The following is a 27,187-nucleotide window of genomic DNA, read 5'->3' on the forward strand; positions in this document are numbered from 1 at the left end:
TGCTGGGTAACTGTAATATACACCACCATCACTAAAGAGACAGAATGACAACACAACGTTTTTTTGTGCACCCTGTCATGTGATCCTGCTGGTCCACCTTGAAACTGAATAGGTGACATTGACAGTAGCTGAGTAGCTTAACGAAGGACTAAGATAATTGATTATTCTGTCTCAAAGATATGGAGGCTTCGTCACCTGCTTGTCTCTGTGTAGATGTTATAGCTTTGCTTTGGAATTGTCTATCAAGCCATTATTTCATATCGTGAACATTCCAGGCAAAGCAATAAGATATTCCTTTATTGTCCCACATGGGGAAATTTCATTGGTGCAACGCAGGTAGATACAGAGATAGATACAGAAGAACAGATCACTTATAGGAAGTCTGAAAAACACTTTCAGTAGAAGATCTCCTATAAATAAATAAAAACTCCCATAGACAAATAAATAAATAAATACATAAATACCATTGCATGTGATCACGACAGTAATTGCACATGAATATGTGTCACGACAGCACATAGATTGCACATGAATTTCACATGAATTGCACATGAATTCCAACAGCAATTGCACATATGACAGAGTTGCACATCAGTATTAGGTTAGGTCAGTATTGCGAGTGTTCAGTACTAACAGTTTTTGTTATAAAGTCTGACAGCAGCAGGAAGGAAAGACCTACGGAACCTTTCCTTCGCACATCGAGGGTGGATCAGTCTCTCACTGAAGCTGCTCTCCAGAGCAGAGAGAGTGTCCTGCAGGGTGTCCTACATATCTACGGTGGCAAGCAGGACCTCCACCAGAAAAGTTACATACACGCACTTTTAATTTCTGTATCTGTTTTGCATTGTTACAATAATATTATTGATTAATTGGACTCTTGAGTTTCTTTGTTCAAAGCAGTTCTTAATTTATGGATACAGTAATCTAAGTTTATTTTATGGGTGCTCCCCGATGTTTGTAATGGCTTAGGTTAGTCCTGCACTTTTTAGACCTGTTTGTTCTTGTTCAATATTTGAGTCCTCGTTTATTTCTAGTGGTACTTGACCTTTAGAGCCAACAATATTTAATGTGCTTTGTCTTTAGAGACTTGATCTATACCATACTACATTGTGTCTTGTTACACAATGGTGATCAATATAGCATTCTTTTGCCCCTAATGGCTTTTGAAGTCAGTTACAGCTGCTGTCTTGCTGCATGGTCCCAGTGCACGCTCTGATCTTGTTATCTTCTAATGAATATGGACTGGCCAGTCATAATTACCTGACAACGAAGGGGGCTTGTTTATGTTGCTACGAACATCAAATAGTAATCTCCCTACCTATTTTTGAATGCTGTAAATAAGAAGGGTTTCTTTGTGTATTCTAAGTTGCACAGACAAGCACATTCATCTGTATTGCTATGACTTCTGAGTTTGTTTTCCCTGTGTGAACTTCTACTGCTTTTTCAAAAGGGGTCAAGCTTGGAACGCATCCGGCTGGTGACTTTTACAGTAAATTAATTTCATGCCAGATTAGCAGAAAAGTGTACTCAAAACAATTATCTTCAAACCTTGCTACAAAAGACGAAGGTGGACATCTGTGACCGATTATTTCTGACGGAAAAAAAAAGTCGTACGTTCTATTCTTGTCTGGCAATGTCGCAGCTGTTTCATGTACCCATTTGTTTTGACATGAATACTGACACGCTGGTATGGGCAAAGTAAATATATATTTACATTTAGTGGAGATACTCAAATTCCTAGACAAAACAGTCCAGGAAGTTGCTTTTGAAGACCTCAATTTTCCAGGTGAAACTTAATCCATCATTTAGCTCTAATCTTTATCTCAATTATGTCAATTAGGTTGCAGCAGGCTATTAATTCAGTCCTGGGCCACAGTGCATGGAGTTGCATAATGGCAGTCAGATCGGATCACTGCACTGTATTTAATAATGGATGCGATGATGGTAGGTGTCCTGGCTATTTTTAAACATGCCCTATTTCTCCTCTATGTCACATTGTGCGCTGGGAGACTTTCAATTACGAATATTTAAGCATGTGTTTTTAAAATGTCTGAGGTTAAGTTATTGTAAGGGGTATTTTGCTAGATGTCTGCAAACAGAGTGGGGGCGCTATGGCCGTGGTTGTTTAGGTAATGACTTCCAACTGTGGGAAAATGCTGGCTAAGATGTTTTTATAATCTGTCTTTATCTTGTATGGGCTCCTACTAGATGGGCTTTTTTGCTCTTAATACAACACTGGCCTTACACAGTGTTGGGAAGAAAGTCAGAATACTAATTAAGAGTAACAAACAAACAAAAAGCAGTTTTAATCTGATGTTAAGTTTTCACACTATAGAATGAGGCAATTTAAAGTTTTCTAAGTATTCAGAATAAAGTACTTTGATTAAAATAAATTGTATTGCAGGCACATGCAGGTACATTTTCAAAGTATTCTTTCAAACATTGTGGGCTTTTTGAGTACTTTTTGGAGCTTTAAAATATGTCAAATTTTCAAGTACATAAATTGCCAAAATAACTTTTTAATCCGCTGGTGGAGGAGTGAAACAATAAAACAAGGTTAAAAACATTACATTTTAATGAAGGCAATTTGAGCATGGAAATTATTAGATCCAAACACAAAGGAACACTTCATGGATCACCACCTGATGATTTCACAAGAGGGAACACAGTGTTTTGAGGTTTTAAAGAAATAAAAAGAAAAAAACAAAACCTGATAGATAGTAGATTCAGCATTTTAGAACTTCTACCACTATACTACCATCATCTATTTTAGCCCTGTATGCAGTCCCTGGAGGATTTGGTTGTAGCGGGGCATAAAAGCAGATAATCTTCAGCTTTGTACTTCTGCTGACCCATATGTGTCATGATACAGGACTTTGGATGGGACGCCGGCGCTGGCTTTGTGGTCCCGAGTTCCTGCCTCCGCTGACAGACGAGCCTGGGACTTTTTTTTTCGAACCGCACCATTGCCATCTCTTTATTTAAGCTGCTCCATTCTACACAGGCATAAACACTCGCCGCTACGCTTTTGGATACACCATGGCATGTCTCTGTCTGTCTTCCCCGCACATCATTCTTGCAGTAGGATCGGCAGCCAGACCCAGCTTATTCACTATAAATATCAAATTCCTCCTACATGACATAGGTTGGACAAGTTTCGACAATATTTTGCAACCGCCGTTGTCATCACTTCTCTTTGCCTGGAGGCACTAGTACGAACGTTTGTGTATTCTGTTTGCAAACCACTTTTTTGATTGGGTAGTTATTTCTTTTTCTGCACCATAGCTTGCAGTGTCGATTTATGCAAGCATGTAATAGGGATTTCAGCTTGTTGCAACATCTGCTTTGTGGTGGCCTAAGATGTTTACAGTGGGATTTCTTTTGCCTGGAGTGCATTACATTATAAGTTCAAGAAATCATGTAGAAATAGGGCGGTTTGCATAGGAACTTGGCTAATTAAACAGCCTAGCCATTTCTAGTAGTTCTAAAAGTGTGTGCATTTGTTATTATCAATGCCATCCCATTCCATTTTCAATCACAGCCCATCTGCAAAAATCGAGCAGTGACCATAAAAATTTCCTTTGACCCAATTGCTGAAATTGCACATCCAGTTCTGCGTGGCATGTGTAAAAATAGCCATTACGTTTTAGTGTGGAAAAAATGCTCCAATCTCCTGGCTACCTTTTTTAAGTCCTTCCATTTCAAACTTCTGGCTTGAGATACATATAATTAGAGCAACTATAGGTTTTCAATGCAGTGGAGAAGTTGTTACTGAGATCACAAAGGATTCTGTTTTTACCTGCAGGAATTTGATATGAACTACACTTATGCAACACAAATGTGGAGAATGTCTTTGCTCTTACTTGTTTAAACTAGTGAAAAATTGCCCAGCACAATAAACTCATTAGAACTTTTTCCATTCAACTCATAGACGCCTGCTCAATTTCCCCTTCACTTCACGTTATTGCCTGATGGTGTCCTTTCAAGATGAATTGAACCCTAACCCTAACCCAAATGTGTGCTTTTTAATGTCTATTAGAAAAAAGTAAGATTTGTCTGCATTTTTTGTCATTGAGTCACCAGGCCCCTGAGTTGATGCAGTGGCAGATGTGGCCTGTTGGAGGCAGCCATGTTTCACACCATTCATGCTTTTCTATTCTCAGATTGAGGTTCCAGTCCAGTCACAGCCAGGGCCGGCCCTTCCACTAGGCCATATAGGCGGGTGCCTGGGGTGGCACTGGATTTAAAAAAAAAAGTTTTTTGCGCCCCCTTCTATGTATCCAAACACTATTTTGGAATTGACAAATAAATCTAACAAAAATTGTTTTATATGTGTTTTTGCTTGGCCGAATTTTTTTTTGGGGGGGAGTAGCTCGCCTAGGGCACCAAATGTGCTGGGGCCGGCCCTGGTCACAGCACTGTCATTATTAGTCATTATTTTAAACACGATTGCACTTTTTCTGCTAAATGACTCAGCCTGGATATTTGTGTCGATCTGCTTTAATTACAAGCAATATTTTGATATTTTTTTGTTTATCTGCTCGGACTGAATATTACTGCTATATGCGTCTTCAAATGAAACATGTTATTGATTATATCACTAAGATTTTACTTTGTTTCACACTTCTCAGTCATGTTGGTGTGCTATTGCCAGAAACCAGCCTAAATCTATTTATTGTTAATTTATTGTGTTAAAAATATTGACGATTCACTACCTTTTGTGCAATAAGCAAATAGACATTTTATTTTATTACTGGATTTGATATTGCTTTCTATAATGATGTGTTTATGAATCAACTTGCCACCACAGAGTTAAAAGTAGGTGAATGTGTCAATCTTTGATGAAATAGCCGATTACATCTAATGAGATTCTTTGTTGTCATTTTAATTCATCTTAATTTGACCATGACTTGTTCCTATTGCCTTAGGATGCATTCACACTTCTGTGGGAGCACCTTGTCTGCGCCAGCGCACTTGTGAATGTATGTGGGTGACTTTGCTGTTAACAGACTGCTTTTACTGTTGACAAAGCAAAGGCAAGATTCAGAGCAATGACTAAGCGGCTGAACGAGGAGGTAGGAAAGGAGAGAGAGAGTAAAAGAGAGAGAATGGAGAGGAGGAAGAAGAGGGTAAGAGGAATCAGGGAGGGTGAACACTGAGCATCCTTATCCATACGGCAGCGGAGTTGACGCCCTGCTATGAATGAATCAGCTTATTCCTTTGGACTTTACACTTGGAATTTGCTTTCAAATGAATTACTTCTTGCACATGACTGGACAATCATAATGTCAAGAAGCCAGGGACTGTTTTGTTTTTACAGCACTTAATTGGACAAAGCGGGAGTAAGGATTTCTGCTGGTGAGGTAACATGGGGTGCACCACGAGTGTAGTTGTTTTGAAATCGCTTCGCTCCATCCTGCAGAGAAACTGTGGATACAAAAAGGGGGCGCCTGGGGATTGGGAGGAAGAGGAGGAGACAGACAGCCTAAGAGGGTCCCTACTTTGGCTGTCCAACACTGCTCCTGTGGTAAATCTATTGCTACATTAAAATTCTGTTGGTAATTTTTTTGTCCAATTTAGTCAATACAGCAGACTGGAATTACTTTTGAATGTCAATGAGCTCTGAAATGTAAAGATTGATGCTTCAGTAGAATTTTGAAGAGTGGTAGAACACATTGCATTTGCACATTTTAACAAGCTACCAAAACATATCGTGCTACCTCGTCTTCCTGGATTTATGCACTGCCATATTAAGCTACTTTCCCGCAACTTAGCTCCATTAGCCAGTAGCTTGCCTTGTCTTAAATCAAAGTCGTTTAATGGACGATCAATAGTGAAGGGGTTAATTAGGATTTCAAGTCAAGTACATTATTTCTGCTAAGTACTATGTCTATTCAAGATGTCTTTTCTAAGAACTAGTAATCTGATTCCATGAAAAATATTGTCTCTCCATTATCACTTTCATTGCATTAGGAGGATGCTATTTATAGAATGGAGAAGCCACAAAATTGACTTGAAGAAAAATATTGTTGTTTACCCAAGACTTGGGGTAAAGACTTAGTGAAGCCAAGAGCTGGTATTGGCTTCACCAAGAAAATCTAATGAAATAGTAACTTTCCATTTATAATTTTAGTATCATTCAAAGACATATGTTTTAAGAAGGCCTAGATAGCTCGACATAAAGTTATTAGATTGAAAAAGATGGTACAGTACACTTTTGCTTTTCTGTCACCTTTTCCCATTTGTATTGTATTATGTATTAGTATGTGTGTTACTATAGCTAACTGCAACATACTGTATAATGTACATGCCTTTTACGTATTAAGTCATACTTTAGCCTCCTCTGTATCATGGAATATCACAGCGGTCTTATGGATTAATCCGTTGAGGGATTTTGAGGTTTTCGGGGCTCCATCTTGCTCTCAGCACCTCCAAAACCTCTGACATCATCCCAAATTTTGGAACTCCCCTCTCACATATCACCTCTAACTTATCCCATGTGTGCCCAATGTACCTGCAGCTATTTAATGTTGACCACAACCCCCCAAAACCTTTGAAACTCAGTTGGATTTCATTTATTAGGCATTAGCCTCAGTTTGCCTTGCAGTGTGGTTTTGAGTAATACCCGAACTTCGCAAGGATCATTGTGAAGGGGAAGGGTCCAAACATTTCAAGGAACTCCCGCCAACTCTAATATGAGGTGTTGTCATGGTAGCCTCCTAAACATTACGTCAGCAAACCCCTTTCTTATGCAATCCTTCTATGAATTTGGGTCTATATGTATTGCCTCTAGAGAAGGGTGTGCACGTTGGGTAATAGTTTCAAGCTGCAACATTCGGACACCATCGTTCTCTTTCACATGGGAATATATTTTTTCTGTTTTTCTACGTCAAGCTTCTACGCAGATGGTCTTGTAAACTAATTTGCACTCCCCTTTCTCAAGCTCACACAAACAGGCGACTCGTGCTGAAGCTGGCACAGTACCAGCCGTTGAAACCAGGAAGTGTGACTGTGGTGGTGATGGTGGCGTGCGTGTGTGCCCGAGATGAGGAGCGTGAATGAAGCCGGATGACCTCAGTGCTGGCCCGGGCCTTTGACAAGAGGCTGATTATCACGCTGGGATGGTGACACTGTCTCTGAGGCCCCCATACCACTGTAGTAGCACTTAAACGGGTGAATGGTGAATGAAAGTCTTGCAGATTCCCCTTGTCAAGTTGGCATTGTGACTGTATTTAACTATATATATTTGGGTGTTGTGCATAAATAATGAGTTGCATTTTTGGCGTTGCATGGGTTGGTAGCAAGAACTCCTACAAACAGATGGTCAAAGCTTGACAAAATTCTAAGATCGTTCTAGTAATAGAGTTTAGTGTTGTCAGAAAACTAAAATTTCAAACTCAGTTTGAATCTAAGGAAAAGCTTGATATCGATACATCCATAATTACAAAAATGCTCTTTTTTTAAAATAATGAATCTAATTTTCAAAACAAAATAATAGTATATATACCATGTGGTCCTATACTAGTTATGATAAAGCTAAAAATCACTCAAAAAGGTCAAACTTTGTCCTGTTTATGCGATTTTTCTAGTATGAATACTTGCTTTTAGTATCTTAGTATCAATTAATATCTGATTTTCTAGACTTTTGACAACCCTACAAGGGATATAATGCTGTAGCAGAGGTTGGTGCTTTCAATTATTTGTACATCTTTGATGGGAGTAGATGTTTATTGACACAAACTAAGGGGATGTAAATGCAGACAGATTGGATTACACACCCGATGCAACACAATCTATTGTAGACTTGCTAGGCTATGTGTGCCAATAAATGTGATAACAAGGTATTTATTTACTCGTTGATTTAGTTTAATTTGGTGGTTCTCAAAATGTGGTACACATTTATTCTGATGTTACACAGACATCTCTTCATGTCCAGTGATTTTTGCTCTTCCTAGTGTACCATTGGTTTCTATTATGGCAATATTTCTACTTTAGACCTTATTTAGCCCTAATTTAGACCAGAAATAGTAATGTTATAGACTTGATTTAGAGCTGGTGGTACACGGAAAGCCAATTTTCTTTTCTTTTAAAATTATTTATTTTTAAATGTGGTACTTGGTGTAAACATTTCTGAACTATTGATTTAACATCAGATGCCCTGACGGACCCAATTCCCTTCATCATTAGCTCTTGAGGACTTTTACAAATGTCAAACTGCTTGTAAACCTATATACCTGTAGATTAATTATATTTATAGCATTAAGTACAAAATGGCTTCTTGTTTCAAATAACACTTAATATTGTGCTACATCATTGAGTTGGACTTAGAACCAGCTCAACACAATGCAAACAGCCTAACAAAAACATCCTATTACTTTCACGTTGAATGATTATAGTAAATACTGTTGCACTTTTTTGACCTATTTCCTGTGTTATTTTATTACAAGGATTTTTGAATGCTGCGTTTCTCCTATTCTCTTTGAACTCCTCACAGTTAAAACAAGTTATGCAGATTATGCAGGCTCCACGCTACATCAGAGGAGCCAAGAGTCAAAATCTAAAACTCTTATAGGCCCCTCTCTCTCTTTCTCTCTGCCCTTTGTTTGGCGTGATGATGGTACTGAAATTGGAGTAGCTTTGAAGTCCTGTCCATGTCATCCACCATCACGCTCTCCTTTGCATTCAGATAATTAGATGCATATTATTCCTGCTTTTTTGGAGTTTGGGAGATTGTTCAGAAATAAACATTTGGAGGCATTTATTCCTTTCCAAAAATGCCATCATCGTGGACGCGATGGAAAACAGCTGAACCTAGGCGCCTCTGTCTTTGAGATTTAAGTCCAGCGTCTCCTCAGAAAGAGCTCGTTGGATGGAGAGGACCAGAGCTGCATGGGGAAAACTAAAGAGAGAAAGTATGTGAGTCTAAGATCCGGAGAAGGGGAAGTGTGTTTTAACAGACCCTGCTGAGAGAGCCTGCTGCTACGGATACGGCACAGAAACACATCAAAGACTGTCAAGTTTTATCAATGGACACAGGATTATTGTGACCTCTGACCTCTCAGCTTTGCTTTCATACAAACTTGGCAGGTGTACAGATTATGTATCAAGCAACGTGATGTATCTCAAGATTCATAAGGGCTTTAGCTTTTATAAAATGTATTGTCTTTTAGTTTAGTACAGGGCACGGCGATATGGCCTATATTTTTTATCATAATATAAAAGAGAACAATCGATACACGTATTGAAGATATGATTTCTACCTTACAAAATCCTTAAATTCATCCATAATATTTGCAACTGTCATTGCTAGTGTTTTAAGGATCTGCAGAGCCTCCACAGTCAGTGTTAATGCATCTCTAGGTGTCAGCGTTTGCAATTAGATACAATCTTTGGCTGCCTCCCTATGTGAATGCGAAGAAATTCTGCTGCTGTCTGTGTATACTGACTTATATTATGATATTCTTCCAAAGCAAATGACGATATATCACAAACAATATGATATGATGACCAGGCCCTAGTTTAGTATCGTTTTAGGTATCGAGTCCAATCCAAGAATTGGGTAGCAGTTCCAGGATTGTGGTTCAGATATAAATTAATTAATGGTCCAGAATGTCTCATATCTATTTAAATCTCTTATTTTTATCAACGCTCTTCCATATTTGCTATCTGTAGTTACATTACCTATTTGAATCAGCGTTGATATTTGATTTGAGTTATTTGTATTTAAAGAAACTAAAAAAGACTACATCTCTTGTTCCATCGCTTGTGCTTTTGTATGTAAAAATTGTTGTAGCAGACAGCAGAGTAGCTTTTTGTCTTTTTCCTATCAACTGAACCTAACGTTTGTGTTCATTCCTGCCATTGTTATCATACATTTTAATCAAAATTGTCTTAAGCCCTCTTGTCTTAAGTTTGAATATTATTACAGGGGAATGGTCCACAGACACAGTGCTGCTCTGCTGTGTTGCTGTGGGAGTGGGAGGGGCTGTAGACTTGTGATGAGAGGGGGCTGAACCATGTGATTGAAGACAGAGGGAATCAGTGGATGTTGGAAAACTTACTCACGCTTCACGCTCACCTCGGACAACTTTCTGTCATGCCTTTTCACTGAGGACACCACCTTTTGTTGGCAGTAAAGTAGCAGCACTGTGTAGGGGCTGCGATGCAGGGCCGAGCTGGGAAAACCCCTAAGAGGGAGATGGTCATAGAGTCTCCACAGCAATACAAGAGTTTGGCTGAGATAGAGGCTGAAACTGAGGCAGCATCACAAGTGCAGGGGGTGAGTCAACCTGTCATTTTTACTTAATTTTGTAAGTTAATGTTTGTAGAACATTTGTCTTAATCTAACAGAAAACCCTTTTCTGTCTACGGGAGTAGTTTTCTAATAGGAATTTCTAATTCTAAGCAACGTTTTATCTTAGATTGGCTCTCAGCTTTGAAGCGATGGGTCTTTTTTCTAGCAGGACGGAAAAGGGAAATAGCAGCTTGAGGGTCCAGCTCTCCAGAGGGTTGAATGTTGATCTTTTTTTAGGAAATGGAGCACTTTGTGGCTTGTTTTGTCATTAACCATTCCTGTACTAGAGCTAGAAGCCAGGCTAATTGCTTTGGAGGATTCTGATTGACTATATAATGTTACGTTTATACAGTATTTTATATGTTAAAGTATATTCATCGAGGACACTGGGAAGTTCACAGCTGTGTGTTGTTATCCTCTTGTCTCAATGGCACATGTTCAGTTAGAAATAGGGCTGCTGTCTGCTTATCAGTAGATCTTCATATTCAAAAGAGTGAGGAAATAATGGCTGGATATCTGCTTAACATTGTCCCAAGACTTGGATAATTTAGGGGTTACATTTATGTTATAATATACTTTAATTTAGATGAAATAGCAGTGTTGTTATTGAAATAAGGCCAAACGGTCTGTCAAAGTTGAGTGTTGCTTTTGATTTATATGCAATTATTTGCATAACATACCTGTTCATTGTATTTGCCAGGTTACTTGTAGGCCTAAAGGAAACCAAATAATCTTTCTGAGGAATGTACTGTAGCGATGCCAGTCAGGATCATGACCTAAGCTCCTCCTATCTATAACACAGCACTGTTTACAAAGATGTAGTGTTATCTATCTCTAACAGGGTTTTACTGGTAAATGTATATTGATAAAATAATCAAATGTACAGCCAGTGATTATGACTGTTTTGTATGCTGTCCTTACAATGAATGGTACACACTCAGCATTGCAGTTCTATGTTGACTCCTAACCACAATCATTTGTTTTAGTACTCCCTTGGCTCGTGTTGCCTGCTATTGTTTGTTGGACAATTGTATTTTGTTGTCCAGACAGTCTTTCCGATTGAAAGACTTAGGGCTGCATGAAAAAAACATATGTTGTGTTTTCAAATCCAGAAGTATTAACATCGGAGTGAACATTGAAATAAGAAAACTAAACTAAAACAAGAATAATTTTCATGGAAATAACTACAGCCTTTGCTATTTGACTTTACATACAATACAAATACAAACAATACAAATTATGGTTGAAATTAACTGTTCAAAATTCAAGACTGTATCAGGAAATGTCAACTTGGATTTTTGTGTGCTGTTTAGGTGAAGCCAAAGATTATCGAGCCCCTGGACTATGAAAATGTGCTTCTTCAAAGGAAGACGCAGATCATCAGTGATGTTCTACGGGACATGCTACAATTCCCACAAGATGACTTTGAGGTAAGTAGCAAAACTGCTACAACAGCTACTAGGTAGGCTAGTATGCTACGACAATTGTCATCTATACCTTGATATTAACATGTCCTCTCTCAATATAAGACTGTTGATGTCAAATATGTCATTCAAAGCACATTGCTTGCCTCACCTCCTCCTTAAAAAAATATTTTTGTCTCCGTGGTTGACATTGCTACAATTTCTTTCACTGCTTGCTGTCAGTATCCTCGGACTATTGTTATGATTTCTCTTTTCCCTCCTACACATTCTTTGGAAAAACAACACCCTATTTTGTGTCAAGTTGAAATATTCTGGGAAACTGAGAAATATTTTAGACAATACTTTGAATTGGGTGAGGTGTGTTGTAGAAAGAAAAGCAGGATGGAGTTGTTGTATCTCGTGAATCTTCTATGTACATAATTTAACTTGTCGTGTTGCTTGTTAGTGTCCATGATGTGTGGATGGTTTTTGTTTTCATCGAAGTTCAAAGTCTGTATCAACATTACATCAGCATGAAGTCCCTTTTGTCTTCAAAGAAATGATAGTGTTTCGCATTCCTAAATTCCTTTCTTGAGTATTTTTTGTCCTTTTACAACAGTGTAGTAGTTTTATAGTAAGAGAAAGTGGTGGGAAATCTTGTATATCCTCCGTGTTTCACAATCAGGAGATGATGGGTGGTTTTCGTTACAAGGCCGTCTACACTGCACTGCTATTAGTAACTGCCCCATGCTTGTGCGCTCCCAGCCCAGTCTGTCCATCTGTGTAAACTGCCATGTGTTTTACATCACTACAAGGAAGAAAAAGGGAACGGCAGCCAGACATTATGGGTGTAGCATTTGCACGTGCCTGCACAGAATCACATATGGAATCACTGGACAGAGTAACCTGGTGGTGGTGAAGAGAAATAATCTAAAGGCACTAACTGTAATGAGGAAGGGCATCAACATTACCAGGAAAAATAAGCATGTAAACATTCTGAAATGAAGGCATCGATTAAATGGAACTCTCAATCACAAATTAAATCTAGAGCAAAATTAATGCACAATAGGGATGTCACAGTGAAACATCACAGTTTTACAATTATTCACTATTATTAACATCAAAAACCAGTGAAAACCTTGATTTGTTCTCATTCACATGGCTAATAGATCACCTAGGTGTATGTATGGAAGTATGAAATCAAACCATCTTCATTGTAACTAAAGGACTTCACATTTAGGTTGACTTTTAGTATAGATTAAATTCAAATTACATAATTTTGCTTCTAAAATTGAAAAAGATTGTAATCTTCTTGTAAAGTTGACATTCCTAATGCACAATGTTGTTGCATTGCCGGTTTTATTATGCAAAATCTTCTCTTTCCTTTTTGTTTATAAAATATAATGTACCGGTAAATTGAAAATTAGGGACTTGAAAACATTGGTCAAATTATATATTCATATCAGTGGTAGCTGTAAAAAAAAAAAAAAAAAATTCTTCAGTCCGAGCTCTGGAGATCTAATCTTGTGTTTCATATTGGTGCATGAATATTCGAAAAGTCTTTACTTTATGTTTAGGGTAGTTCAAAACTCCCAGGTCTAGATTAATAACAGCAAAGTACCTGCAGTTTCAAAGTTACATTTATGTCAAATTATATAATACAGTAAGTTTGACAGTGAAGTGATTAGGAGAAAGTGGTGACAAAAGACTGGATGGGCCAATACATTACACAGCAGAATGAAAACACAATATATTTCCTATCATCACACGAGACATCACAAATTGTCTTGAGATGTATGTGTGTGTTCTAGTGATCTATCAAACTCTTAGAACCTTTGGCCTACATAGAGATAATACAGGACTTTATAAATGGGCTTGCTTGGGCTCCTGACATGTCTGCGATAGCTATTGCCTCTGTAAAATGGACAAATGAGAGCAGAGGATCAATTGCCAGTGAGGGAAGGCTAGATTCCTGACAAAACTAGGTCACCAGTCCATGCCACTGTTTCCAACTCCTCCTTGTGAGGCGAGTAGAAAAGCAGAAATGGGAGCGATGGTGCCTTACACATCCAGTGACTTGAAAGAGTTACCAAGCTCCACTGACTTTAAACCCTAAGGCAGTATTTGCTCTTTGAATTTAATTAAATTGAATAAAATATATGCCCTTAGCTGCCTTTTGCATTCTATATTTAGCATTTGTTAGTATGTTGTATGTAGTTTTCATCCCATCAGCGAGCAATATGCCAAAAATCACAATTCTTATACTTGTAGTTGCTTGCCTTAAAGGTGCAGTATGTAACATTTTATGCTTGTGTCTGTGGAGATGTAATGGTTTTGTAATGGCTCTTGCACGGGAGGTCATACTTTATTGTAATGGGTTGAATCCACCTGTCACTCACTTAGATCATGACAGAGGCTGACCAATAGGAGGAGTAGGTGGGGTCAAGTTGAAGATATGTGTTTGTGAATGAGCATAGAGCTGCATAAAACAAAAATCTTTCCTGTGACTCCTGAACACTCATAAGATGCAGTCGAACCTAACATTAAACATTTGAACAAACATTTAATTTATTGCTTTTGTTTGCACTGTCTCTCCCCAGATATGCACCCTTAGGCGCCAGGGCCGGACTGTCTTCTCGACCGTGCCAGAGTCCGCAGTGAAAGAAGCTCACGCTCTCTTTGTGCAGGAGGTAAAACTGACCGCTACCTGGACTTATGCCTGATTTGTCCGTTCTGTATCATTAAAGAAATAATATACTCGCCCTGTGTTCCTTTGGTTTTATCCAAACACAGGTGTTTTCAAAAGCACCAGAAATGTATCAGCTACAGCAGTGCAGGCATGTCTCAACAAAAATATGTTTTTGTGTATGATTAATTTTCACGCTAAGCTAACGATAAGAAAAACACAATATTCATGTGAAGGTCAGACAAACGCTGGCCTGTACGTGAACCCGAGTGGACACAGGTGTGTAGCGAGTTCATTTGTACCGTTGTTATTTCAGAGAGCTGTCCGGGGTGCGGTCTGACAAAGCATGATACGAGATTGTCCCCCATAGCTGCAGCCAGAAATGACATCATAACTCCATGTGCAGCAGCTGGGGCCCCTAATACAGCTGGGATCTTTGAATTGCGTCAAACAATTTTCCACTCTTTTATTTCAACATCTGTATTCTATGAAATTTGAAAACACTTTATCAGGATTGAAGGAAGTCCCATGGGTTTGAATGTAGGTTGAGTACGTGACATTCTTTAATTTTATGTCATATTTTAAGACAGAGAGCACATGTCTGTATAACTAAATTTATTCAAATGTTGAACCTTATGTTTTGTTAGAGATTGGTTTCACAAATGTTCCATCTTAATCTTTTGGTTTAAAGCGCTTTTAACTGATAACAATCGTCCTTGTGAGTTTGAATAAGCAACCGTTATCAATACCTCAGTTCATTCTTGCTGACATAGAAGACATTGATCTTCATGCCAGTTTTTGTTTCATGTAGCTTGGTCCAATAATTATGGAGATATCAAGCATAAACATGTGCATTTTTACAGTTAAAAAGCAACTTAAATGTTAAATGTGAGAACTTAATTGTCTTGTTCTTCCTTGTCTCTGCAGTGTATCAAGACCTACAAGTCAGACTGGCATGTGGTCAACTACAAGTACGAGGAGTATTCAGGAGATTTCCGCCAGCTCCAGAAGTGAGTGTGCGTGGCTGTGTTTTTTGGGTGTGCCTTGGATGCTTTTGAAGTATTACCAGGTGCCTATTTCAGCTGTCTCTGCCTGAAATGTTAAGTCTGGAAGGCAGCGTTATTGTTGAGAACAGAGCTTGAAAATCTACCAGACTAAAACAGTGAAATGACATAAACCAAACATTTGTAAAACTAGAAAAACTTTGTCATGTGGTTATAAAGCTTTTTCATGCAAACAATGATTAAGAACCAACAGTGCTGCAAGTCATTACTTCATTCCTCTGTATGCCTTCTCACATGAATGTCAATATTTACAGTAGTGGCAGAAGAATTTAGGATTTTATTCGAATAGTACTTTAGCATAATGGTATAGTTTAGTTTCATCGTTTTTCATTTCTTTGTTTTGTTGGCTATGCTGAGGTTGAATAATTTATTTTGAACGTTATGTTACTATTGTTTATCAAAAGACTTGGGCTAGCTTTTATAATACATTTGGATTATATATTACGGTAACTATAATATTTGTGAAGTTGGTTGATAATAATAAACCAAACTCTATAAAACTGGGCACTGCAATAAAAAATGTAAACATTTGAGAACCATACATTCACGCACATCTGTTTTTGTTTTATTCGTGCCTTTTTTGTTGATTCAATACATTTGTTTCAGGATGAGCCCTTTAACATCACTACTTTTCAGTTTCTATCAAATTTTTACTACATACACTTCCCTCCAAGCGCTCCTCTATCTTTCACAAACTGCACCACATGACACAACCTTTGTTTATGTCCAAATTAATGTTTAAGCTTGAACTCTAGAAAGAAGGAAATGTGCTCTTCTAGTTGTTCCTCTACAACAATAGCCCCACTTCCTATGTTATTCTCCCAAGGATAAGCAGCCCTATTTCGAGCTCGCTTTTGATTGCAACTATTAAAACATAAGGAAAAGCCCCACAATGCAATGCATCCCTGTATCCTTGGACAAACCACTTTTGCAAACAAAATGGGCTTGACAGATGATACTCGTCATGTTAAAAGGCTAATTAGCCTTGCTTAGAACTTGGCCTTGACTCTGTTTATGGTGGTACTCCCTCAGAGCAATCCGGGTCTTGTAAAGGTCTTGTAAAGGTCAGAGGTTAGGCTTGGTGTCTGGGGAATGACCCACACGTAGGAGTTGCTTCATCTTGTAAAACTAGACAAGCTTTGAAAAACACATCAATTGGAGACTATTTATATTCCAAAACACCACATTTTGTTTATCTAGCTCAACAACTCATAAACCTATACATCTGCTTCATCTAATTAAACTTCAATTTCTTTCAGTAAGGGGCCCAGACCTGAACAACTTGCCCCCCATGTTTTTGAAGTTGACGAAGATGTAGAAAAAGATGAGGTAAGGTTAAAAACAACATTTAAAATATATACTGTATATATTTAAAATGTTTAAGTGTTGTCATATTTATGCTGTGCTGTTGCCATAGGGATAGTAATTTCTCCACAAGCTTGACTCTAAAACTAGATTATAAAGAAAATATATTCTCCTAATTATTTTAACTCCCAACATTGCAATTGCCTCCCGCTTTTATTCCACAAGAAACCTTTACCCAATTTCATGTTCTGTTCTCAGACTGTTACCGGGCCATCTACTTCATGACATTAGCCGCATTTTAAGAACACATCCTTTCTCAATAATAACCAGCTTCAGGCATTGAAGTAATGGACAGATTGCCATTGCTAAAAATCCCATGAGATCAGAAAAGTGTGTTGTTGAACCTAATGAAGTGAATTCCTCTCAACAGTGGAGAAGCTGTCGATGCTAATCCATCCTCACCTCATCTGTCATATAATCTGCCTGCAACATTTTAAACCAACTTGTACACTGTCCTCACCTTTGCACATGTTTTTTATCTTTAAACAAGGCTGAAGAATGTTGTCTTAATTAATTCAGGCCCGTTCGCACCCCTTTCTCGCAGGACACAGCCTCCCTGGGATCCCAGAAAGGAGGAGTGTCAAAACATGGCTGGCTGTACAAAGGCAACATGAACAGCGCAATCAGTGTTACGATGAGGGTAGGTTTACACACTCCTGTCCAGAAGTCTTGACTCTTTCAATACTGTACAATAAATGGAGGAAGAGTGGCATTTATAAAGTTGGGCTTATCTCAAAGTGGTACAACAGTCTTAAAAGCCTTTCATAATGCTTTACTTGGCCTTTTCACATTGTATAACTAAATAACGTATGTGTATCCAATGGTTAAAAGCTCGTCCTCGGTCTAATGTTACAAATTCTTGAAGCAGTAATGTAAACTGTAATTTACTTTAACTAATAGCAGCCATTTGTTGCACTCTCTAAACCCATATGGAAAACTGGCATTGACTTTCATTGCACCCCAGAGCTTTCCCATGCCTTGTTATGGTATTTTTAGAGCAAAAGAGGCGATCGGGGTGTTTACATTGTCCGTTTCCACCCTGCAGTCTTTTAAGAGGAGGTACTTCCATCTGGCTCAGCTGGGAGACGGCTCCTATAACCTGAACTTCTACAAAGACGAGAACACGTCCAAGGAGCCCAAAGGAACCATCTTCCTTGACTCCTGTATGGGAGTAGTTCAGGTAAATGCCAAATGCAGTAGGCTAAAGCAACAGTTGTGTTTTGAAGCATCATCTTAGCTCAGACAAGAAAAAAATGCATTATTTCAAGCTTTGTAACAATGATTATATTTGTTTAGGTTTAAGAAACATTTTAGGCCAATTTTAACTTGATTTTAACAAATCCCTTCTTATAATGAGGAAGTAATTATGACTTGACCAAGCTTAGAGGCCCCATACATGTAGTGAAAGTGAGATATGACAATATACATGTGTAATTAGGATTTTCTTTGCTCTTGTAGAACAGCAAAGTACGGCGCTTTGCTTTTGAGCTGAAGATGCAGGACAAAAGCACATTCTTACTGGCCGCAGACAGCGAGGGAGAGATGGAGGAGTGGATCAGTACACTCAACAAAATCCTCCATAGTAGTTTTGAACAAGCCATGCAGGAGAAGCGGAATGGAGACATACACGATGGTGAGGAGGGCCTTTTACTTATCTGCCAGTCAATTTCTTTCCATCTTACCACCGCTTCCTTACACTGAGGAACAATTTATTTCAATACTGTTCTTATCTTCAATAAACAACTTTGCTTTCACTAAGAGAGCCAAGAGGATCCTGTATCAAACATGTCTGATATAATTGAATTAGCTAACCCTGTGTTGATCCCTTCAGCTGACGAAGAACACGGAAAAGCAGACATCTCCTCTGGAAGTTTTCAGGACAGCTTTCAGGTAATCTGTTTTTTCCATTCTAAGTGACATGTCAAGAGAAATATACGTGACCATACAGGGGCCCACATGGATTAGTTGTTTAGACCCTTGTAGTCCTGTGGATGTACTTGGTTCAAATGTGCAAGCTGGGCTATGGAGCTGAATACCTAAACAGCTGGATGCCTTTCAAACAAGTGCCTGTGTTTTCCTTATGGTGCAATTGCAACAAACACCTGGTAAAGTGTGCTTGGACTCCATAAGTAGTGACAAGTAGGAAGAACAGCAAAGCACTTTTCAATGTACTGAAACATAAATGTATCTAGGCCATGTTTTGTGATTAGAATAATGTGTAATTGACAATGCATTTTCTGCTACTTCAATTGAGTTACAGCGAGTGATGAAACATGTATTACTTGGACGTAAGTGGGATGGATGTTTGCAATACTGCAGTGCATGAGGGGAAATGCACGGCAAGGTTGTACTTATAATTAGTGTTGTTTATAATTTAAAATGAAGCTTTTGAAGCATTAATTTGATTATCTTCAAAAAGGGTGCTATGTAAGATGCAGAGGGTCCGCCACTTACTGTACAATTCTCCATGGAGATGTTATTGTTCTTTGCATTATTGATATTGTGTGAGAGTGTTTGGCTTAGAAAGTGGACTTTTTTTATTTTTCAAGGTTCTAAGTTAGTTATGAGCAATAAATTATCTGTACTTAAATACCTAGATAGGTTAATAACCCTTTTAGGGAACATTCCAGGCAAAGCAATTGGACATTATCGATGAATAATGGCTATTTATATTTTGGTTTGGAGATAGATATAGTCGAGGAGAGATGGTGAACATATTGTCAGGCCTAAATGAGAATGAAAGAGTATATGTTGGCTGGCTTGAGAAAAGATTCACTGTTCGGACTACAGCTAATACAGTTCAAATGTAAACCAATAAAAAATAACCAAATGTTTTTTTTACAGACTGCCAGAGATATCGAGTCCAAAATGAAGAGTGAAGCTCGACTCAAACTGTTCACGCTAGATCCTGACACACAGGTGATGCCGCCTTATGTAACACCTATGCAGTCAAATCCATGTCTCCTGCAATATTTTTATGAACTACTTTTTCATTTCAGAAACTAGACATCTCCGGGATCGAGCCAGACATACGGCAATTTGAGGAAAAATTTGGGAAGAGAGTGCTTGTCAGCTGCCATGACCTTTCGTTCAACCTGCAGGGCTGTGTGGCTGAGAATGAAGAGGGGCCCACGACTAATGTGCGTTTCACTTCAACTGTAAAACCAACAAACTCACCTACAGAGGGCGGAATTATGGTTTTGAAGCCGTTGTAGATTTCACATGGCCTTTTTGGCTGGTTCATGTCAAAATTGTTCTTATTGGGAGTCTGTTGTAACCACTGACCTTCATGGTAACCAGCTGAGGCCTCCTACCACATTAGCACAAGTCTGACGGTGGTTTCCTGCTGTAAATCTTCTTGTTCCCTTTCTCTCTCCCTCCACAATTAAGACGCATAATGGCTCTGTGTAATGGAAACATGCTATGAAAAATGGATTACATACATGGCACATTTCTAAATGGAAGAAGTGCATTAGAGAAGATTGATATTCTATTTGTTTCTCGCTCTCTCTCTCGCTCTCTCTCTCTCTCTCTCTCTCTTTCTCTCTCTCTCTCTCTCTCTCTCTCTCTCTCTCTCTCTCTCTCTCTCTCAAAGGTGGAGCCATTCTACGTTGTGCTATCCTTATTTGACGTCCAGAACAGTAGAAAGATCTCTGCAGATTTCCACGTGGACTTGAATCACCCTTTAGTCCGACAGATGACCGGTTTGGGGTTCGGGCAGGATGTTCCAATCATCGGTGATCCTAACTCACTCCCAGAAGCAGCTCTGCAGTATCCAAAACAAGGCGTGTTCTCTGTCACGTGCCCTCATCCAGAAATCTTCCTGGTTGCAAGGATAGAAAAGGTGCTGCAGGGAGGCATTACCCACTGCACTGAACCATATATGAAGAGTTCAGATTCAACAAAGGTACAAACAATTATACACCGTTACATTGCAATTGCCTTGGATTGGTTTAATTGTTTTCTGATATTGTTCAATGTTTGGTGATAGATTGCACAGAAGGTTTTGAAGAATGCAAAGACAGCGTGCAGCAGACTGGGACAGTATAGAATGCCCTTTGCATGGGCCGCAAGGCGAGTCATCCCAGAATGTTTGAATTTTTTACTATATTGCCTTCATCTCCATTATTTAAACAATAATATGACTCAGACACATTATTATTTATGATATTACATTTAAATAAAATCAATCGCTTCATACCAACAAATATAACAATGTATCTAAATTAAGACAGGTCTGTAGAGTTTAGAGGCAGATCAGTGTATCTAGTACTGACCAATGAGTTTAGATTATACATAGCTGAACAAAAGTGAACATCAATATCTATTTGATTATTTTGGCTGTTTTTTGCAGGCCTGTATTCAAAGACGCATCAGGAACTTTGGACAAAAGCGCTCGGTTTTCAGCTCTCTACAGGCAGGACAGCAGCAAGTTGTCAGACGAGGACATGTTCAAACTACTCACTGACTTCAGAAAGTATGTTTTTTGGGGGATTTTTATAAAGATCTCAGATGGAATAACAAGCACTTTCTACTTTCTCCACAGACCGGAAAAGATGGCCAAACTCCCTGTGCTTTTAGGCAACTTGGATGTGACAATTGACAGTGTTGCTCCGGATGTAACAAGTAAAGATTTCAAGTAATGTTTAGTTGTTCTTGAGGTTTTATATTCTTTACTCTATACATATTTGTTTTGCATCTAGATTGTGTTACTTCTTCTTACATCCCTGTGAGAAACTTTGAGGGGAATGGACCCAGCAGTGCTTTACAAGAAGTGGAGGAATTTGTCCCATGCATCGCCAAATGTTCCCAACCATTTACCATCTACAAAAATCACCTCTATGTTTATCCAAAATATCTCAAATACGATGGACAGAAGTCTTTTGCCAAGGTACTTTTGGCATACTTTCTCCTTGTGTGATCATGTTTTAAAGGCATTCTGACAAAGCTTAAGCAATAGAGTTGAAATTATTCCGAGGCAAAGCAGTTAATTCAAAACCAACCTGATTTTCCTCTGTCTCTCTGACCTCCTTTATTTTAAATGGGAGCTGGCAAACTTTGAAGTATTTTCCTACTTTCTATTGAAACTAATGGGCTTCTGGAATAGACAAAGGGTCAGACTAGAGACACTGTCTGGCAGCAAATTGGTTCTGGGCCAAAAAAAACACTGTAATGTGTATTTCTATCCAGGCAAGGAATATTGCTGTGTGCATAGAATTTAAAGACTCTGATGAGGACGAAGCACAGCCGCTAAAGGTGAATCTCCATAATGCGACATGTCCTTTAAGTCGGGAAAATAAAGATTTAACAAATCTAATAAATTGTATTTCTTGTAGTGCATTTATGGCCGTCCAGGAGGTCCTCTCTTCACGAAACAGGCGTATGCTTCTGTTCTTCACCACCAACAGAACCCAGAGTTTTATGATGAGGTAATTTATATATATCTATGTACACGGATAAAGCAAAACATAATGACTACTGACACTGACTGTGTTTTAGAATATAATGAATATCCCTAATATTGATGTATTAAATGAAAACATTTTGAGGAAGTATTTGAATTTAAAGCAGCACTATGTAAGTTTTTTGGTGGAGGGTCTGAAACCTTTTTTTGTAGATTTTGTTGTTTTGCCTGGAATGTTTTTATGTTTTTTACGAATTGCCAAACAAAGTATTTTTGGCAATAAAATGCGTGTGATTGAGTAAATGCAGAAACATTACAGTTAAAGCAATTATATGTTCGTGAGACAAACAATGACAAACTCTCTAAAAGAAGAAAAGTTACATAGTGCACCTTTTTTCATTGTAATTTTTGTCACAAGAAAACCATCCACATTGTGCTTTTGCAGATTTTTACACCTTGTCGTTACTGTCGACATAATTTGGAACAGGAATTGGGAATATAATCAAAGTGTCTTACCTAGGGACATGTGCTAGGGGAAGATGTGATTCCAATTCAAATACTTATGATGTGGCTTTTGCACCACTGCCATCCCAAGTTTGACAATAAAGGTGTAACATTATTGACCCAAGACATATTAGATGTCTGATAAATCGGCACTGTATTTATATATTTTTACCAACACCATTTTATGCTGAATTTGTCAGGTTTGGTTAGAAATATACTTTCCCCCCTCTTAATATTCCCTGACATTTAATCCCAACAGTGGAAGGTGTTTTCTATTAGAACAAAGCTTTAACTGTATTTATAAATCGACTTCGGGATATTTTTCACTCTCTTTTAGATAAAGGTCGAGCTTCCCACTCAACTCCATGACAAACACCACCTCCTCTTCACACTTCATCATGTCAGCTGTGACAGTAACAGCAAGAAGAAAGACTTGATAGAGACTCCTGGTAAAATGTGTTCTCATTTACATACGACTGTTCTGCTATCACACTTTTGTATACTCTGTCTTTGCCCGCAGTGGGATCAGCATGGCTGCCTTTGCTCAGAGATGGCAGGGTTATTATGAATGAGCAGCACTTGCCTATTGCTGCCAATCTGCCTGCTGGCTATCTCGGCTCCCAAGACGCTGTCACCAAGGTATGAAAAGTGTTAAGATTTTGGTGTATTTATACCGTTTAGTTATGTTCTTTTCTTAGTTTCTCCTTGTAAGCCACACTGATTTCTATTCAAACATTAGGTCCTTACAAAGAAAATTGTATTACTGGTAGCTACAAGTGGATTGGAAAATGGATCAAGCTTTCAGAACAAATTCCTTATAAATTAGATTGGTATTAAAGTTTAATCCCTAAAACCAGTGGTCAATACCAATATGTTCAGACTACTCTCCAGAGCAGTTACTTTGATGCATGGCTTTTATTGAACTGTGTTAAATTCAGCTAAAAATGTGGCTAATTCGGTGGCATTTTACCTCAGACATATCATTGGAAATAGCGTAAGATAGTCGATTTATTAGGGTAACAATAAATCGACAAAAAGTGACAAAAAGTGTACATAATTGCATTGAAATTTTTACTTGAAAATGTACTTTGTTAAATACTGATCCTTGTAGGGAAGTCAAGATGTTCAGTTTATTCAGGTCACATTATGAGAACTAAAAATAAAAGAGGGGTTTTAAAGCAAAATTAAGTCATTTTAATTTAATATTTACTCTAAAAAGTAAATCTAAATACAAAGCTTTTTATTTAGCTGCTTTAGCATTAGCCTTACTTTATCATTTATGTAAATAATCTTAAAATTATGATGAACTTTAAAATCTGATACTGATACTGAAAAGCATATGCAGGGATTTACCATTATTAAAACATAAAAACGTACTTAAGTATTTTATACATTAGTTAGACTGGTTGTCTTACAGCATACCTGTCTGTTTATTTGAAGCACTCAGGTTCAGAAATAAAGTGGGTTGACAGTGGAAAACCTTTGTTCAAAGTCTCTACTCATCTCGTCTCTACAGTTTATACTCAGGTATGCTCTCGGCTGTATTATCCCTAACTAAATAAAATTTAAAAATTCTCAAATATAGTATTACAGTAATGCTGGAATTCAATGTCTTCTCCAGGATCAACATTTACACAACTTTTTTCACCACTGTCAAAAGATGAACTTATCAGAGCAAGCTTCAGAGGGTGAGCTGGTCAAATACCTCAAGGTAAATATACTCGTTCAATAGCGTACTATCACTAAAGCAATTAATTAATGTTTATTTAATTACTGAATCTATCTATCCAGAGTCTTCATGCAATGGAGGGGCATGTAATGGTCAACTTCCTCCCTACTGTTATCAACCAGCTGTTTTGTGTCCTAACGCGAGCCACGCACGAAGATGTAGCAGTCAACGTGACACGGTGCTTATTCTGACCCTAAACTCTCTCATTGCATCTAGTAGGTTTATCTAAAAATCAATAGTCAGCCACAGACTAATCGATACTGGCGAAATCACATAAATGGGCTTTATTATTATTGTTAAACCAGTTTATAATTTTTAATGTTTATTAGAGCTAGTATTAGACTACATGGTAATATCAAAGGACTCATATGTGTTGGGAAACTATATTCTATTATTTGAAAGAGTTGTTTTTCATTATTGTTCTCCTTATCCAAAGACATCTAGTTTAAAATGTTAGTATCGTAACAAAACATTCATGTAAGATAAGATAAGATAATCCTTTTTTGTCCACACATGGGGAACTTTCATTGTTGCAACGCAGGTAGCTACAGAGGTAGATACAGAGGAAAAGAACAGATCACTTATAGGAAGTTTGAAAAACACTCTCAATAGAAGATCTCTTATAAACAAAAACTCCTATAGACAAAACCTCCCATTTCCCAACAAGGGATGGAGGGGAAAAATAATAAAGATAAAATAAATAAATAAATAAATACCATTGCATGTGATCACGACAGTAATTGCACGACAGTAATTGCACATGAATATGTGTCAGGACAGTAATTGCACATGAATTGCACATGAATTGCACATGAATCACGACAGTAATTGCACTGTCTCCGCTGTACTCTCTCTTTGAACGCTGCAGGTAATAGATAAAGGATGTGGCTGTCTCCCTTTACGTTCATGTTTCATATCATTAGTTTATCTTTCTCACAGGGTGATGGTGCATGTAGTTGCTCAGTGCCATGAGGAGGGACTGGAGCACTATCTAAGATCATATGTCAAGGTAAAAAGGCAGTGTTAAATAATATATAATAAGTCTAAGTTCATCCCATTTTCAAAAACTTGTTTTATATATGTTATCTACAGTTTGTGTTGAAACCTGAGCCATTCTCAGGTTTAAATGTGAAAACGGTTCATGAGGAACTAGCTAAAGCGATGACAGCCATTTTGAGGCCATCCACTGACTTTCTGACAAGTAACAAGCTGCTAAAGGTAACATGCTGAAGGAACTGTTTTAATATAAATGACTACAGTAAATATATACAGTTTAAACCATGTTGTGTTGTTTCAGCACTCCTGGTATTTCTTCGAGGCGTTAGTTAAGTCGATGGCTCATTATCTCATAGAAAGTGGGAAAGTCAAGGTAAATCTGTTATTTCCTTTTCCAATGCATATTGAAATAATGTCTTTACCTATTTGTCTCTCCATCTTGATGCCCACAGTTATCCAGGAACCAGCGTTTTTCTGCCACCTTCTACCATGCAGTGGAGACACTGGTCAACATGCTGATGCCACATATAACGCAGAAGTACAAGGACAACCTGGATGCAGCGCGTAATGCTAATCACAGCCTGGCAGTTTTCATTAAAGTTAGTCTTCTTATTCAGTTCAAATGTAGGTAAACCCTGAATAAATGTAATAAAGTTTTTCTGTTCTTCTTTATGCACAGCGCTGCTTCACCTTCATGGACAGAGGCTTTGTGTTTAAACAAATCAACAATTACATAAACTGCTTTGTCCCAGGAGATCCTAAGGTTCCAAAAGTGTTTCTGTTTGTTTGACATTGTAGAATTAGATTCAATTGGATATGCTATATCAGAATGCTTTCATTTCTTTCTTCCAGACGCTGTATGAATTTAAGTTTGAGTTCCTGCGTGTCGTCTGCAGTCATGAGCACTTTGTTCCTCTCAACCTGCCAATGCCCTTTGGAAAGGGAAGAATACAAAGGTTCCAGGGTAAAATGAATAACTTTCAGCATCACTTTGTCTCCAGCATCATCATCTGCCTCTCCCACATGTAACTCAATATTGTTTACCCAGATCTTCAACTGGATTATTCCTTGACGGATGACTTCTGTCGAAACCACTTCCTGGTGGGCCTTCTACTGAGGGAAGTGGCCGGGGCTCTTCAGGAGTATAGAGAGATCCGACAGATCTCTATTCAGGTGCTCAAGGCTCTAATGATCAAGCACACATTTGACGATCGCTATGCTGCAAAAGTGAGTAACAACAAAACCACATTTTGTCTTAATGTTTTTCTCACATGTCTAGGGATATGATATGACTGTTTTAAAAATAAATTCACTTGACAGAGCCATCAAGCCCGGCTGGCCACTCTGTACCTCCCTATGTTTGGACTGCTACAGGAAAATGTCCACAGGCTGGACATGAAAGACTTGGTCCCATTCAGTAACCACAGTGTAAGTCTGACACCCAGTGGTGCAATACTGAATGGCACATTTGACTGTACTCGAAACTTAATGAGATTTTGTGTCAACTTGCCTTATTAGATGTCATGTTGTGTATTATGATAATCATGTATCATGTTATGTATTAACTCGTTTGGCATGCTGTTGCTGATGTATTTTTTTGTACATTCAGAATCCCAGGGAGGACTCACTGGTGCCAAATGCCATGGTGACGCCTCACAAAACTGGCAGCTGTATAGAAAACGCTCTTCACAAAGATGTATTTGGGGTCATCTCTGGAACAGGTTCTTACTTTGTTGATATTT

The 27,187-nt window shown here is 38.2% G+C and overlaps 1 protein-coding gene across 2 annotated transcripts in view; it reads left to right on the forward strand.

Annotated features, from left to right (window-relative positions):
- The first annotated feature begins 5,275 nt into the window (after positions 1-5,275).
- LOC140372450 (dedicator of cytokinesis protein 9-like) overlaps positions 5,276-27,187 on the forward strand; it is a 34,532-nt gene continuing 12,620 nt past the window's right edge. Inside the window, exons 1-32 of one of the 2 annotated variants that reach the window (XM_072459583.1) lie at positions 5,276-5,524; positions 11,608-11,724; positions 14,298-14,387; positions 15,311-15,393; positions 16,707-16,776; positions 17,357-17,452; positions 17,858-17,992; positions 18,271-18,445; positions 18,644-18,702; positions 19,657-19,731; positions 19,812-19,952; positions 20,408-20,719; positions 20,804-20,886; positions 21,167-21,289; positions 21,359-21,438; positions 21,516-21,703; positions 22,003-22,068; positions 22,149-22,241; positions 23,058-23,169; positions 23,241-23,359; positions 24,161-24,247; positions 24,342-24,431; positions 24,512-24,627; positions 25,389-25,458; positions 25,542-25,667; positions 25,747-25,818; positions 25,898-26,044; positions 26,125-26,208; positions 26,298-26,409; positions 26,494-26,672; positions 26,766-26,873; positions 27,055-27,166. In XM_072459583.1, coding sequence (XP_072315684.1) covers positions 5,369-5,524; positions 11,608-11,724; positions 14,298-14,387; positions 15,311-15,393; positions 16,707-16,776; positions 17,357-17,452; positions 17,858-17,992; positions 18,271-18,445; positions 18,644-18,702; positions 19,657-19,731; positions 19,812-19,952; positions 20,408-20,719; positions 20,804-20,886; positions 21,167-21,289; positions 21,359-21,438; positions 21,516-21,703; positions 22,003-22,068; positions 22,149-22,241; positions 23,058-23,169; positions 23,241-23,359; positions 24,161-24,247; positions 24,342-24,431; positions 24,512-24,627; positions 25,389-25,458; positions 25,542-25,667; positions 25,747-25,818; positions 25,898-26,044; positions 26,125-26,208; positions 26,298-26,409; positions 26,494-26,672; positions 26,766-26,873; positions 27,055-27,166 — 3,676 coding nt within the window. In that variant the 5' untranslated portion in view covers positions 5,276-5,368. Of the gene's footprint in view, positions 5,525-10,029; positions 10,280-11,607; positions 11,725-14,297; positions 14,388-15,310; positions 15,394-16,706; positions 16,777-17,356; positions 17,453-17,857; positions 17,993-18,270; positions 18,446-18,643; positions 18,703-19,656; positions 19,732-19,811; positions 19,953-20,407; positions 20,720-20,803; positions 20,887-21,166; positions 21,290-21,358; positions 21,439-21,515; positions 21,704-22,002; positions 22,069-22,148; positions 22,242-23,057; positions 23,170-23,240; positions 23,360-24,160; positions 24,248-24,341; positions 24,432-24,511; positions 24,628-25,388; positions 25,459-25,541; positions 25,668-25,746; positions 25,819-25,897; positions 26,045-26,124; positions 26,209-26,297; positions 26,410-26,493; positions 26,673-26,765; positions 26,874-27,054; positions 27,167-27,187 lie in introns of those variants that run through there. The other variant, XM_072459666.1, reaches the window with a different exon arrangement.

This window comes from Eucyclogobius newberryi, unplaced genomic scaffold (assembly GCF_026437365.1).
Source record: "Eucyclogobius newberryi isolate DKJ021-1_F unplaced genomic scaffold, fEucNew1.0.hap1 SCAF_1, whole genome shotgun sequence".
NCBI classification, from domain to species: domain Eukaryota; kingdom Metazoa; phylum Chordata; class Actinopteri; order Gobiiformes; family Gobiidae; genus Eucyclogobius; species Eucyclogobius newberryi.